At 42.9% G+C, this 13,765-nt stretch overlaps 1 protein-coding gene across 1 annotated transcript in view; it reads left to right on the top strand.

The window, feature by feature from the left end:
• SPTBN5 (spectrin beta, non-erythrocytic 5) overlaps positions 1-13,765 on the top strand; it is a 197,486-nt gene that overhangs the window by 173,044 nt on the left and 10,677 nt on the right. The window contains 11 exon segments of the mRNA XM_083166063.1: positions 1,345-1,539; positions 3,595-3,750; positions 4,020-4,237; positions 6,206-6,395; positions 7,047-7,223; positions 7,336-7,440; positions 8,612-9,181; positions 9,545-9,637; positions 9,781-9,873; positions 11,315-11,407; positions 13,408-13,476. Coding sequence (XP_083022189.1) covers positions 1,345-1,539; positions 3,595-3,750; positions 4,020-4,237; positions 6,206-6,395; positions 7,047-7,223; positions 7,336-7,440; positions 8,612-9,181; positions 9,545-9,637; positions 9,781-9,873; positions 11,315-11,407; positions 13,408-13,476 — 1,959 coding nt within the window.

Below are 13,765 nucleotides of genomic sequence, written 5' to 3'. Positions count from 1 at the left end.
AGGGGTGCCTTGGACACTTGCAGAGGTTCCTCAGGTTGGTGGTACTAGGGATGGCCATCGACGCTGTTGCCATTAATAGTTGCCATCGATGGTAGCATACTATGTGATGTATGACCATCAATGGATTTAACTATCGATGGCCTTCCCTTTTATTTGACTGACTGTCCCATGGGCCAATCAGAACCTGGGGGCGGGGCTTTACGGTGTTAGGAGCTGAGATATGCTCCATGTTCCAGCATCTAGGCTAAGAAAAAAAAAATCAGTCATGCCATCGATTGAGAGAAGCCATCATGATTTTGAATAATTGATGGCCGATGGTCATCCCTAGGTGGTACAGGACTTATTCAAATTATTTATGGTCAATGTATAGACAAAACCAGTGCTCGTGGGTGCCAATAATAAAACCAGAAGCAAATCCTGTCTCTCACCATATAACTAAACCAAAGGATGACCTACAGTATAAACACAATTTATTTTAAAAAAAATCTCTAAATTTCTCAATAAGAAATTTTTGGCCTAGGGGTGTCGTGAAAAAAATGTGGATACTCTAGGGTGCCTTGATTGGGAACCACTGGTCTATACAATAACAAGAGAAGCAACACTGACACCTACAGGTTACAAGAATACTGCATGCCATCAAAGCAAACTTTATTTACGGCCTTTATGGGTTTCTCATTTTTGTTATCCTGCATCATTAAAGAATAACAAAATTCTTGTTTGCTTGTTTTTATATAGTATAACATAAACTAGTAATTTCATGATATGATTTGTAATGTACAGTTGAATTTCAGTGTTGAATAAATGTCACACATATATATATAGCTCTTCTGCTGAATGCAATATATTTTCTTTTCTATTTTAGATTTTTTTGTTTTACCCCAAAGTCCAGATTCTCTGTTATGTGGCCTTTTAGGCATTATCTCCAATGATGATTTAAAAAAAAAAATGGTTCAAGAAGCATGCAAGGCCTCTAATATAGGAAAGTAGAGAAACTCCTGGTATCAGCAACTTGTTTTATATGTAATCACCGTACCCTGATATCTGCAGCTTGTTTCCTCCTTCATCCAGCAGGGGACACTGGAGGCATCTTATAGTGGGGTATAGTCACTGTGCCCTGGTATCAGCAGCTTGTTTTATATGTGGTCACCAACAGTACCCTGGTATCTGCAACTTGTTTTCTCCTTTATCCAACAGGGGACACTGGAGGCATCTTACCGTGGGGTATAGTCACTGTGCCCTGGTATCAGCAGCTTGTTTTATATGTGATCACAGTACCCTGGTATCTACAACTTGTTTTACGTACATTTTAATTCTCTTTAATTTTCAGATCCTTTCTTTTCACAGGTGCTAGAAAAGGAGTTTGAGAACTTTGTGAAGGAGATAGAGACATTGGGTAAAAGCAAGATATTGGCATTAAATGAGCTGGCATCAGGTCTTCTTAATGAGTCACACAGCCAGGCAGATGGAATCAAGAAGAAGACAGAGGCAGTTAACAACACCTGGGAAGCCCTCTGTCTCTCAATACAGAACAGAGCCAAGGTACGTGTTGTAGATTTGTGCACCAATGTTCAGTGTTTCTGAGAGGGGAGGGAGCCGGTACTCTTTATCCACGTTCCTTGTTGTAAACAGCAAAGAGAGACAGGAGTGACTGACTCTGCAGCTGCCTCTCTCCCAGTGCTGGGGAGAGAGGCAGACTGCAGAAGCAGTCACTCCTCTATCTACCTGTGGGATGTGCAGGGGGGGTTTGGTCGCACCTGCATGTCTGCCGCCAGCTGCTGGTACACATCCAGCTGTGAAGTGGACTGCACATTAATATTTTTATATTACATAAGGAGGATGGCTGGTCACACCTCCTTTATAGCATGGGCCGCTGGGCTGGGGAACAGGGTGGAAAATGTCCCCTGTGCCAGTCAGTACTAGCAGACTGCCTCATATATTAAGCTAGGCTACCCTGGCCTGTGCCTGTTCAGGATATCCAAAGTCTCAGCAATATAAGTTCTTATTTTACTCGCGTCATCCACCATAGTGGTTGCTTGCATGAGAGCAGAGATATGCAGACCGGCGTGGAGGGGTTCTGTCTGGTTATCAAAAAGATGCCCTTTTTTTGTTATTAATAATCACCCCTAATCTGATCTCTCCTTGCCTCCTCTCCACGCCTTGCCTCTGAAGGCGTGGAGAGGAGGCAAGGGGAACTGCACTGTATTGTTTCCCAAATTATTAGGTCAGCAAAGGCTTCTCCAATCTGTTGGGCTGCACTATATTTACTAAGCCATCAACATCAGATATTTGTACCTTAACCATCTCAGTAATGCAAGTCTCAGTGAAATCTGACTTCCTGGGAAACACCTGGTGCAATTTACTGACATAGCCTAGTGTAGTGCCAAAAAGAGATGTTTACATGTCATTCTAGAGGCAGTGATTCCATTGTTTCTTTACTATGATTTTGTAAAAGAAAAAAAACTCAGCCAAGCACTTACATTTGCATTGATTTAGTATTCCCATACTTGTAATGGGAAATGTGATCTGTTCAAATGTACTAATGGTAAATTGTTAAAAAATACTTGAGGGAGCCTTGAGATATCAACCCCATCTCCATATAGCATTATGCAGGCTTCCTTACATTTCAGTAACTCCTGTTGTGCCTTTCCTGCAAAATACAAACAGCAGAATTCCAATGGGGGATAATGAGGTTAGGCATAGAGATAAGGTTACACAGTGGGTAGGAGGTTAGGGGTGTGGACAAGAAGGGGGGCGAGGATGATTGGGGTTAGGCTGCAGGAAGGGTGGGTTAGGGGTAGATATAGGGTTAACATACTTACTGAGATCATTTTCTGTATGCTGTACGGTTACCGTATTGCTCAATGCTATAGTCTAACCAGCCCAGCCTGGCCTATTAGTGGTTATCACTTTAGCATATGGGCCGCACTTTCTGCAAAAGCCATAACTGGGATGGATCTACAACATATTCAATAAATGTATATATCATTTATTAAGCTCTTTTGCCATTATTCTCATATAGCCGTGTTCTGCTTCTGTGCAATTTGCTTTCCTGTGATTTGTTATTCCAACTGCATCCGAACATGCCATAATACAGATTAGTGCGTCCCTAGATGCCACCATCAAGCGCATCAAGGAAGCTTCCACCCACCCTGTCGGTTCAGTGTCTCTATCTGAGTATGGCCCCCTATGTTAGCGGTTTAGCCCACAACATTTTCAGTACTTTTTCCCCCTGAAAGTGCCTGAAATGATAACTACAGTACAACTGTATGGGCACCATAAGGATGCAAGCGCAGTATCTGTGCCTACACCTATAAATTAGGCCCTTAGTGCAGTCTCTTCAGGGTAATCTGTACAACCTTCTTTTGTGTGGCGATATCTCTTTGTCAGCATAAGTCACATGACCATTCATGGTGCATTATTATAAAAAGTGACTGTAGAACCACAGGAGCTCTGGGATTGTTTTCTCAGACAATCACAGGTGCATACTGGGAAGAGTGTTACGGTTCCCTGAGGTCCTTATCGTACTATTGCAAGTTGCTATAACTAATCTACACCATAGGCCCATTTTGATTACTTTTCTTATGTGTTAATCAGGTCTTGACAACTGCCCACCAAGTCCATCAGTTTGATCATGAGGTTGATGAACTGCTTAGCTGGATACAAGAGAAGGAGGTCATTGTGAACACTGATGACTATGGCTATGACCTGTCAGGGGTGCAGACTTTGCTGAGCCAACATGAGGGTTTTGAGGTGAGTGACGACCAATGCTGTCCCCAGTCATGTATTTCTATGAAACCCACGCTCCCATTGGCCTCACAACACCACATTATAAATGGTTTTGTAAATGTGCAAAGCTCCAGTACTGTGAGAACTGTTATTTTATTTTCTTTAGTCTCCTGACTCATGCTTTCTCTGTGTGGCTGTATCCACACGCTATCTCCATCTTTGGTGCTATCGCTATCTATGCTGGGCTTAGTGGTAAATTGCAAAGTTAGAATTTGGCACCAATTTTATCCTAGAGGGACCTTGCGGCCATTAAGAAGGAAATGGAACGGATCATCAAGTTGGGGCAACACATTAGCCAGCTGCACCCGCCGGTCCAGAAGAACATTGCTGAGAGAATGGAAGAAGTCGGCCAGTATTGGGGGAGTCTGGTCAAGAAGTCCCAGGAAAGGAAGGAGAAACTAAACCAAGCAGAACAAGTGCAGGTGTATTTCAGCCACTGCGGAGAGCTGATGTAAGTGCTGATGTGAGGAGATAAATATATAGAGAGTTACTTATATCTTATCACAGTCTTTCCTGTGTACTCTAGGGCATAGGTTCCCAAACGCAGTCCTCAAGGCACCCCAACGGTCCAGGTATTAAGTATATCCATGCCTGGCCACAGGTGACTTAATTAGTAACTCAGTCAGTCTGATTTAACCATCTGTGCTAAACCATGGATATACCTAAAACCTGGACCGTTGGGGTGCCTTGAGGACCGCGTTTGGGAACCTCTGCTCTAGGGTGTAACTATTAGCAAGGCAGCGTGGGCTACTTCTATGGAGCCTTCTTAAACAGAGTGGTGGATTGCCCGTAGCAACCAATTAGTTTCTGTCTTACAGCTTTTACATTGCATTAGAGAGATGATAGAATCTTATTGCTTGTGGGATATGGTCACTAGGTCGACAAGCATTGGGTCGACATGGGGTTTTTCACTGTTTTTGGTGCCGAAATGTGCCAAGAGGCGGTATTTCATGCCCTATCATCCACTAGGGTGTGGTGGGAGAATAAAATAGTGTGCCGAGCATAGTGAGCCATGCAAGGGGACAAAAACCCCATGTCAACCTTTTGACGTCGACCTTGCCCATGTCGACATAAGGCTGTGTCGACCGTCTGACTCTGTCAACCTAACCCCATGTCGACCTTCATGCATATCAACCTAGTTGTGTCAACCTGATGCTTGTAGACCTAGTTGCTGTCTGTCCAATGATCCCATTCCTTTCTTGCTATGGGAAAAACTACAACTTGTCTGTTTTAGGATCTTTAGTAAATCTACCCCATTGAGTGTAATGGTTCGTGGACATGAAGAAAGGTGTCTTGCTGCGTATCAGTTCTGAGCTCATGAGGGTGAAGGGTTGAGGTTACTGTGCAGAGAGAGCCTGCTAGACTTTACATTGTAGGATATCCTGTGCACGTGAGTCATATTGTAGGGTTCCATAATTCAGTTCTGCTTCCTGATAGGTCACAGATACCAGTCTTGTGTAGCGCTGTAATTGGATAAGCACAACTAATAAATAGTAGTAGAAGAGCAGCTTCCAGACTCAGAAGGAGTCATTCAGCCAATAAGGCGGCACACAATGATATGTCTATCCATAAGGTAGATGCAGGGCCCTATATGTATTTGTTCTGTATTGTTTTATATAGGTTATATGGTAATCTTTCCTGCTGTGTTCTCTCCAGCCTGGCAGTAGAAATAAGTGTCCCAGCATGTCAGGCTTGTAAAATACATATAAGCCACATGTGCTCTAGCTGAGGGCTATAATACACTGCTAGCGGTGAGAGGCGGTGTCAATCGGTTATGGTATAAATCAGGCATGTCCAACGTTGGCCCTCCAGATGTTATGAAACTACACATCCCAGCATGCTTTGCCACAGTTTTGCTATTAGAGAATGCTAAAACTATTGCAAAGCATGCTGGGATGTGTAGTTTCAAAACATCTGGAGGGCCAACGTTGGACATGCCTGGTATAAATCATAGACTGACTCATGATAGACAGTCATATGGTCGACAGTCACAAGCTCGACAGGGTCAAAAGGTCGACAGGTAAAAGGTCGACATGGTCAAAAGGTCAACAGGTAATAGGTTGACATGGTTAAAAGGTCAACATCAAAAAAGGTTGACATGGTCAAAAGGTTGACATGGAAAAAGAGTTTTTAATGCTTTTTAGGGTGTTTATGTCGACATAGGTCGACATGGACACTGTCTAAGTGCACCACGTCCCCTCGCATGGCTTGCTGCGCTCGCCATGCTTCGGGCACACTATATTATTCTCCCTCCACGCCCTAGTGGATGGCAGGGCATGAAATACCGCCTGTTCCACTCACTGAGGCTTCATTTGTTGTAACCATGTATCATGGAATCTTTAGCTTTCTATACGTGTGCATTTGATTAGACCTGAGCCCCTGCACGTGTTTCCCAGCATTCTTTGCTTTACCACTCTAGAATCTGGGCCAGGGAGATGAACGCTGTAGTGGTGTCCGAAGAACTGGCCAATGATGTGCCTGGGGCGGAATTACTGATTAAACGGCACGAGGAATATAAGAGGGAGATCGACAAGCACTGGGGGCAGTATGAGGAGCTGCAAAGGACGGGGAAGACCCTGCTGGAGAAGAGGCACTTCATGTCTGTGGAGGTAAACTCTGTGTAATGTAACTGATACCCACCCTGTAACACGGATTGAGGGTCTGCAAAAGCTAAATCTTTCCCAAATCAGCAAAACCATGCTTGCACTGCAGGTGGGGCAGATGTAACGTGCAGAGAGAGTTAGATTTGGTTGGGGTGTGTTCAAACTGAATTCTAGATTGCAGTGTAAAAATAGAGCAGCCAGTATTTACCCTGCACAGAAATAAAATAACCCACCCAAATCTAACTCTCCCTGCACATGTTACATCTGCCCCACCTGCAGTGCAAGCATGGTTTTACTGATTTGGGAAAGATTTAGCATATGCTATCAACTCTGAATCAGGCCCCAGGCACGTTCATGGGTCTGATAGTAGAAATATAGCATTTTAACCTACAGTGTAATCAGTTGATCATTGATAGGTACCACTGTGTTCCCGTAAGGGTCTAAATAAAAGGGAGGGGTTTGTAGTGACTTGCAGACACAGTGATGGCAAAATATGCTTCTACGGTTGCAGCTGCATCTATCTTAGAATCGGCCCCTTTGTGAGTAAACCTCTTTCATGTAAACTCTGGTTGAATCGTGACCACATGTTTGTATAACTGTTAGGACCAGTCTATGTGGCTCTGAAGCTTTCATACAGATTGATGCATATATTTTTAGGTTGCTGAGAAACTCAACGAGCTGTCGGAACTGATGGGTCTTGTGTCTGACAGCTGGAAGAGGAGGAAGGAGATCTATAAAGAAAACCTGGAGATCCAGCTGCTGCGGAGGGAGCTAGAACAGGCTGATGGATGGCTCAACACTAGAGAGCCTTATCTTATGGATCAGAACTATGGGGTGAGGACCTACACATCGCTGCAGTGCCGTCACATCCTGGTGGATAAGGTTCTGGCACTAGGTAACCAGGGATGTGACATTTATTTACTTCTGATGGCTTGTATTTTCCTAGGAGTCTGTGTCACATGTGGAAGAACTTCTGAAGAAGCAGGAGGACTTTGAGAAGATGTTTGCAGCCCAGGCGGAGAAGTTTGAGCAGCTGAAAAGAAAGGCAAAAGTAACAATGATTTGATTTTACCTTGACCTTGCCGCTTGCAAACTTACAGCCTATAGGCATATAAGCATTGATACACAAGGATAGGCGTTATCTATTGCATAATGGTCCACATAATTGCAAAGGTTATTGGTTAGCTGTAGTGTATGGTCACCAAGTAAAATTGGCCAGGGGTCAGGAGGATGGGAAAGTGTAGAAAGAGAAAATATTTGAGGATATGAGTAGACTATACAGTGGGGGTGTAATTGGATAGGAAAGCTTATGAAGGTTATGTGGGCGATTCTAGAATTTAATAAGCTTGTCTGAAGAGGTGAGGTTTCAGTGAATGCTTGAAGATTTGGAGTTTAGAGGAGAGTCTTATTATGTGAGCAATCCCCAGAGAGAGGGTGCAGGGCAAAGAAAGTCCTGCAATCGTGAGTGAGAGCGAATAATGAGATGTGATGTAGATCTTGTAAAGACTGAAGAAGCTGGGTTGGGATATATTTTGCGAAAAGAAAAGAGATGCTCATTGGGTTACTATGGTTTATGGACTTGTGTGTGAGTAATAGTATTTATATGGTGTACGGTAGTATAAAGGTAACTAATGGAAGGACTGACAGGGTGGAACCATAGACGATGAACGTCTAGCGAGGAATATTAACCACGCAGCTGCATTTAGGATGGATTGTAGTGGTGAGAGTCTCTTCTTCGTAAGACCAGTAAGAAGACTATTGCAATAATCAATGTGGGAGATGGTGAGGGCATGGATTAGCGTTTTAGCGGTATCTTGGGTAAAGTATGGTCGTATTTTAGATATGTTTTTTAGATGCATGTAGCATGATTTTGACTCAGACTGAATGTGTGGAACAAAGGACAGTTCAGACTCAAGGATGACCCCTAGGCAGTGAGCTTGTGGGGTAAGACTGATTGTCATGTTCTCAATAGTGATAGAGATATAAGGATGGTAACTACTGTTGGTTGGTGGAAATATAATTCTGTTTTGGAAATATTGTTTGAGGTGATGAGTTGACATCCAAGTTGAAAAGTTGAAACTGCACATATACAGATATATATATATATATATATATATATATATATATATATATATATATATATATATAGTATTATATTCCTAATGATGACAATTTGCACCATTGTTACTGTTACTGTTGTATATATCATTTGCTTCATATAGGGAGAGTGGAACCTGCTAAAGCAAATTGACCTAGAAGAGAAGGAACTGAAGAAACCAGAAACCTTTATCAGAGTGCCTTCCCTAAAGAGGAAACCTTCAGACAGAAGAGTATTGCCTCCTAAACTGATGGATCTGGGGAGCACAAGGAATACTGGGCTTTCCATCAGACCTCCTGTGGAGACATTGAGCCTTCCATACAGAGACGACACAGCCAGTAACAGTGATTTATTGGACATCTTGGATGTCAAAGCTAACACAATCCCATCGAGTAAAGAAATGGAAACCCCAAATCTTCTTGATCTACAGATTCCTCCTTTGGAGAACACTCCTGCCTTGTTCTCATCCCAACCACCGCAAACATTACACCGCCAGTCCTCAAACTCTGCACAGACTTTCCAGAGTTACAAGGTGTCAATGCCTGAGAACTTACTGGGTAATATACCATTAATTACTGTGGAAGAGATGAAGCCTCAGCCAATGTGGGAATCCCATTCAAACTCATCCAATGTATCTTCAAAACTGTCAACTCATTCATCTCTTCCCTCAGAGACAACAATCAGCAGTGTTTTGGTATGTACAGCTGGGATCTCCGGTATACTGAGCATTTCATTATTTTACATTGTTAGTTCTTGAGTTAGAAGATATTGGGGTCTTTCTACACAGCATTGGGGCAAGAGTTCGCTGGCGGTGCAGGAGAGTTTTGCCTTGTAAATAATTGCCCCTTTAAAAAAAAAAATGCCCAAGTTCAGCCGGCATTCTGCACGCTACTACATAGGAGCTGATTGGCTGGTACTTTCTCCAACGGTTCTCCAACGAACAGACACCATTTTTTCCATTATACAAGTAGATTTCATCTTAATTGACTAGACTTTTTCCTGCCTAAATTGCACATTACATATTGCACTTCAGTTGTTGCTTTTGTTCCTTCTGCAGGCAGGAAAACCTTTGTTTGAACTCCATGATGGACAAACGAAAATCCCCAACCTGCCTTCACAGATCCCTGAGAGAACACGGGTCACTCTTCCGGTAAATAACTTTTGTGATTGCATGCATGCCAAAGGTATATACAGTAGTCCGAATTACAGTACATATTATCACTAACGTCTAGTGGACTGTAGAGACAATATTCATTTAACTTTTTCCTGCCATAAATGATCTTGTCTCTGCAGACCGTAAAGCCTTTGATTGAACTTAGTGATGGACCATCCAAAATCCCCAACCTGCCTCCACAGATCCCTGAGAGAACGCGTGTCACACATCCGGTAATTACATTTCTGCTCGCTGTATTGAGGCCATTTTGTTATGCATTAATAAAAATTAATAATTTAATCTCTTGTGCTAAAAAAATAAAGTGCTGCTGTTCAGTTATACAACATTGATATTTTGTACAACATAAATGTTATAGTGTAATGTATAAGCAAGAAAAATACCACAGATAAAATAAAAATTAAATCAAATTACCGAAGCATGGTGAGCCCACGACGGTACATTTGCGCTTTTTTATGTTCGGACCTTGCTCCTCCCCCTAATGTGCCATGTCACGTGATTGTGATGTCAGGAATCCTCTCTCTAACTTGGATCTAGTCCTAACCCTGGGCTGAGTGGCATGCTCAGCTGCGGCGTTTGCTGATGACATCTCCAGCCGCTTGATCTGTAGAGGAACAGGTCCTGGCTGGTCTCCACTGTTAGGCTTGAATACCTACTCCTTTCCAATGCCTTTCACACCACTAATGGTGCTTTTATCAAGGCCGGGGCAAACTTCTCCTTGAGTCATTTATATAGTGCTAAACCTTTATTAGTAACAGGACGTAGGTTCCAAAACATGGGCCAAAAAACAGCAGTGAGCTCATGGTATAAAGGAAAGAAATCCAGTTTATGATTAAATTATAAGTCTTAAGGCACCCATACACTAGTGCGATTTGGGCCAAAAAATCTGGTGAAATAGGGCCAAATCACATGTGTGTGACATCTGCTCCAACCCGATGCGTGATCCTGTCTGCATTGGGTTGGAGTTGGAAGTCGGATGTGCTGGCCATAAGATAAATCGTATGTGCAAACATCAGCGGAACATCGAGTGTGCTTTTTAGCACCGACGTTCTTGTTTTAATTATCCTCTTGTCGGGCAAATGAAGAGGAAGATCAGAACAAGAATCTCAGAACACATCTACTTTATCAAAAGGGGATTACAAATCCAGTGTTTCCGCGCACTATGCCACAGGAAGGACACAAATGGCATGAAGTGCATAGGCATATAGAAGGTAAATCTCTAGTAACTGCCCTGAAATAAAAGTTACACAATATATAATATATATATATATAAGTTTAGACTAAATCTATCAATGTTGACAGTAGCTCAGATGCCTGCTAAATATATTATTCATTTGGCCTGTGCAATTTGCATTTTCCATGTAAAAATAATGGGCCATAAACCTACTCAATGGAATAGGCAACACAGAACACCATTCTCTGGTGAATACTGGTAACAAAGACTCCATTTATTGGTGGCTAGTAGATATTATAGACCAAATGCATTAGTGGCCAGTTGTTAATAGGCTGACCACACTCGCAGGTGTCTAGTAACCAATGTATGCCAAAGGTATATAGTCCGAATTACAGTACATATAATAACCACTAACGTCTAGTGGACTGTGCAGACAAAATTTATTTAACTTTATCCTGCCATAACTGCTCTTGTCTCTGCAGACCGTAAAGCCTTTGATTGAACTTAGTGATGGACCAACAAATATCCCAAACCTGCCTCCACAGATCCCTGAGATAACACGTGTCACACTTCCGGTAATTACGTTTCTTTTAGCTGTATTGAGGCCATTTGTTATGCACCATGGTAATAATCCTTGCAAATTTATGCTCAACCAGGGACCTTAAATCTTATGTTGGTGCTGCATAGGCTTTGTGTTGATCTGCAATAAACAAAACCAACACTTTATCAGAATACTTCCCTATAAACCAATGTATATGGCAATTTTGTGTTTCGTGTAGTCAATGTTCTGGGCTTTAATATCAAATTGGGGGAATCCTACAGAAACCCATTCACTGAGGGAAAGTAGGTAACACTGTTCTCCGATGACTATTGGACAATGAAGCCTCCCTCTATTGGTGGCTAGCAGACATTACAGGCACATTTCATTGGTTGGCATTGGCAATATACTGACTGATGGGCTACTGAGTAATGTATTTAATACTAAATGGTATATAGTCAAAATGACTGTACATGCCATAATCACTGGAGTGTGGTGAGTAGTTGGCAATAAAGACAATAATATATGGTGTCTCCTGGTCATTACAGCCCCATACACTTGTGGCTAGTGGCACAATACAGACCACAGTCATTGGGATCTAGAGGTAAATAATTCTCAGACTCATTGATATCTAGTTTACAGTACGTCCCACACATAGATTCTGTAAGGAGAATTAACTTCTATAACCCAATATGCAGCTGTTAACTCTTGGACTGGGTGTGTTATGGCAGCAGCTGTCAATGTTGGGGGGGGGGGGGGGGGGAATACTGAGCCATTATTACTTCTACCTGACCTTCATGCTGTACTCATGAGATTCACTTTTTACCTCATGACTGTTCAGGAAGTGAAGTGTGAACCACTGCTACAGCTTAATATGGACTCCTCAAATAGACCTCCAAAAGTACCACTGTCCCCCCTTTAGTAAGAGCAAAATGTCTTAAATTACATGTATATATATATTTTTGTGTGAGTTGTGATAATTGACCTAATTCAGTAGGCTGCGCAAATTACCCCCAAAATCGATATTTGGCAATTTTCGTCAATGTGCGCATGAGTGCGCGATTCAGCGCGACCCCTTAAACTGCAGACTAAGAAGGGAATGTACTGTGATATCGCTTGCATGGCAAGTATGGGCGGTGGAGCAGGGATGGCAGCTGCACAGTTCTTCAAAATGGTGGCACATCGTACAGATCCCATGGCCAGTCTGATTAAGCTTCAGATTATATGCAGCCTGATTCAGGCTTACTCAGAAGGGGCGCACGGGTAGGGGAGGGAGGGGGGCGGGCGGACAGGGGTGGCATCAGGGGAACGCCCAGCATTTTATGGGCATCCCCATGAAAATGCTGGGCATTCTCCTGGAAACACGGGGGGGGGGGGGGGGAGCGGCTGTTCTCACATGATGTCAGCGCCCGCCCCGTTTTCGGCCATCTGCGGCTGAAATAAAAGTCAGTTTTCACAGACTTATTTCCGAAAGGGAGATAAATCATTCCATGGTTGGCGACATGTCCCCTCACATGTTACCGAGAGGATGCAGGCGGCGTTTCTCGGGGCGGAGGGCAGCTAGGCAGCGAGTATACGCAGCTCCCTGAAACTACAGTATGCAATTCCATACAAATCAGAATCAGGCCTAAATTGCAGCCGCACAAAGGCCCTTATTCAGATCTGATCGCAGTACAAATTTGTTCTCAAAATGGGCAAAACCATGTGCACTGCAGGTGGGGCAGATGTAACATGTGCAGAGAGAGTTAGATTTGTGTCAGTTATTTTGTTTCTGTGCAGGATAAATATGGGCTTCATTATTTTTACACTGCAGTTTAGATTTCAGTTTCAACACACCCCTCTGAAATCGAAATCTCTCTGCACAGGTTACATCTGCCCCACCTGCAGTGCACATGGTTTTGCCCATTTTGAGAACAAATTTGTAATGCGATCAGATCTGAATAAGGGCCCTTGTGTAGATCTCTGAATCGGGCCATGCGTTTCTACTGTTAACCTGTTGTTGTTGTTTTTTAATTATTATTATTATTATTTTTTCAGAGTGCTTCCTTTGATAGGATAGTATATGGCTTCATGGAGACAAAGCAGAAACTTCTCCCTGGTGGAAAGGTGCAGTAATGATCTCTATCACCAGAAATACAGTATTTGTAAACCTACAGATGTGTCCACGCACACACACACACACACATATGCATTAAACAGCCCTTCTAGTCGCGGCATCCCATGGTGTGACTCGGTGGCGCTGAGCGTCCTTTTTGCTGCTTTTTCCTTTAAAATACATCTTATTCACTTCACTATGCGTATCAGCAGAAACAGATCTGCTGTTTAAATTATATGCAGCATGCCTATATTCTGTGTGTAACTGCGGATGTATCTGCACATGAAATGCTTCACGAAA

The sequence above is a fragment of the Crinia signifera genome, chromosome 12 (genome assembly GCF_055691185.1).
Source record: "Crinia signifera chromosome 12, ASM5569118v1, whole genome shotgun sequence".
NCBI lineage: Eukaryota > Metazoa > Chordata > Amphibia > Anura > Myobatrachidae > Crinia > Crinia signifera.
This window is presented reverse-complemented; position numbering and strand designations above follow the sequence as displayed.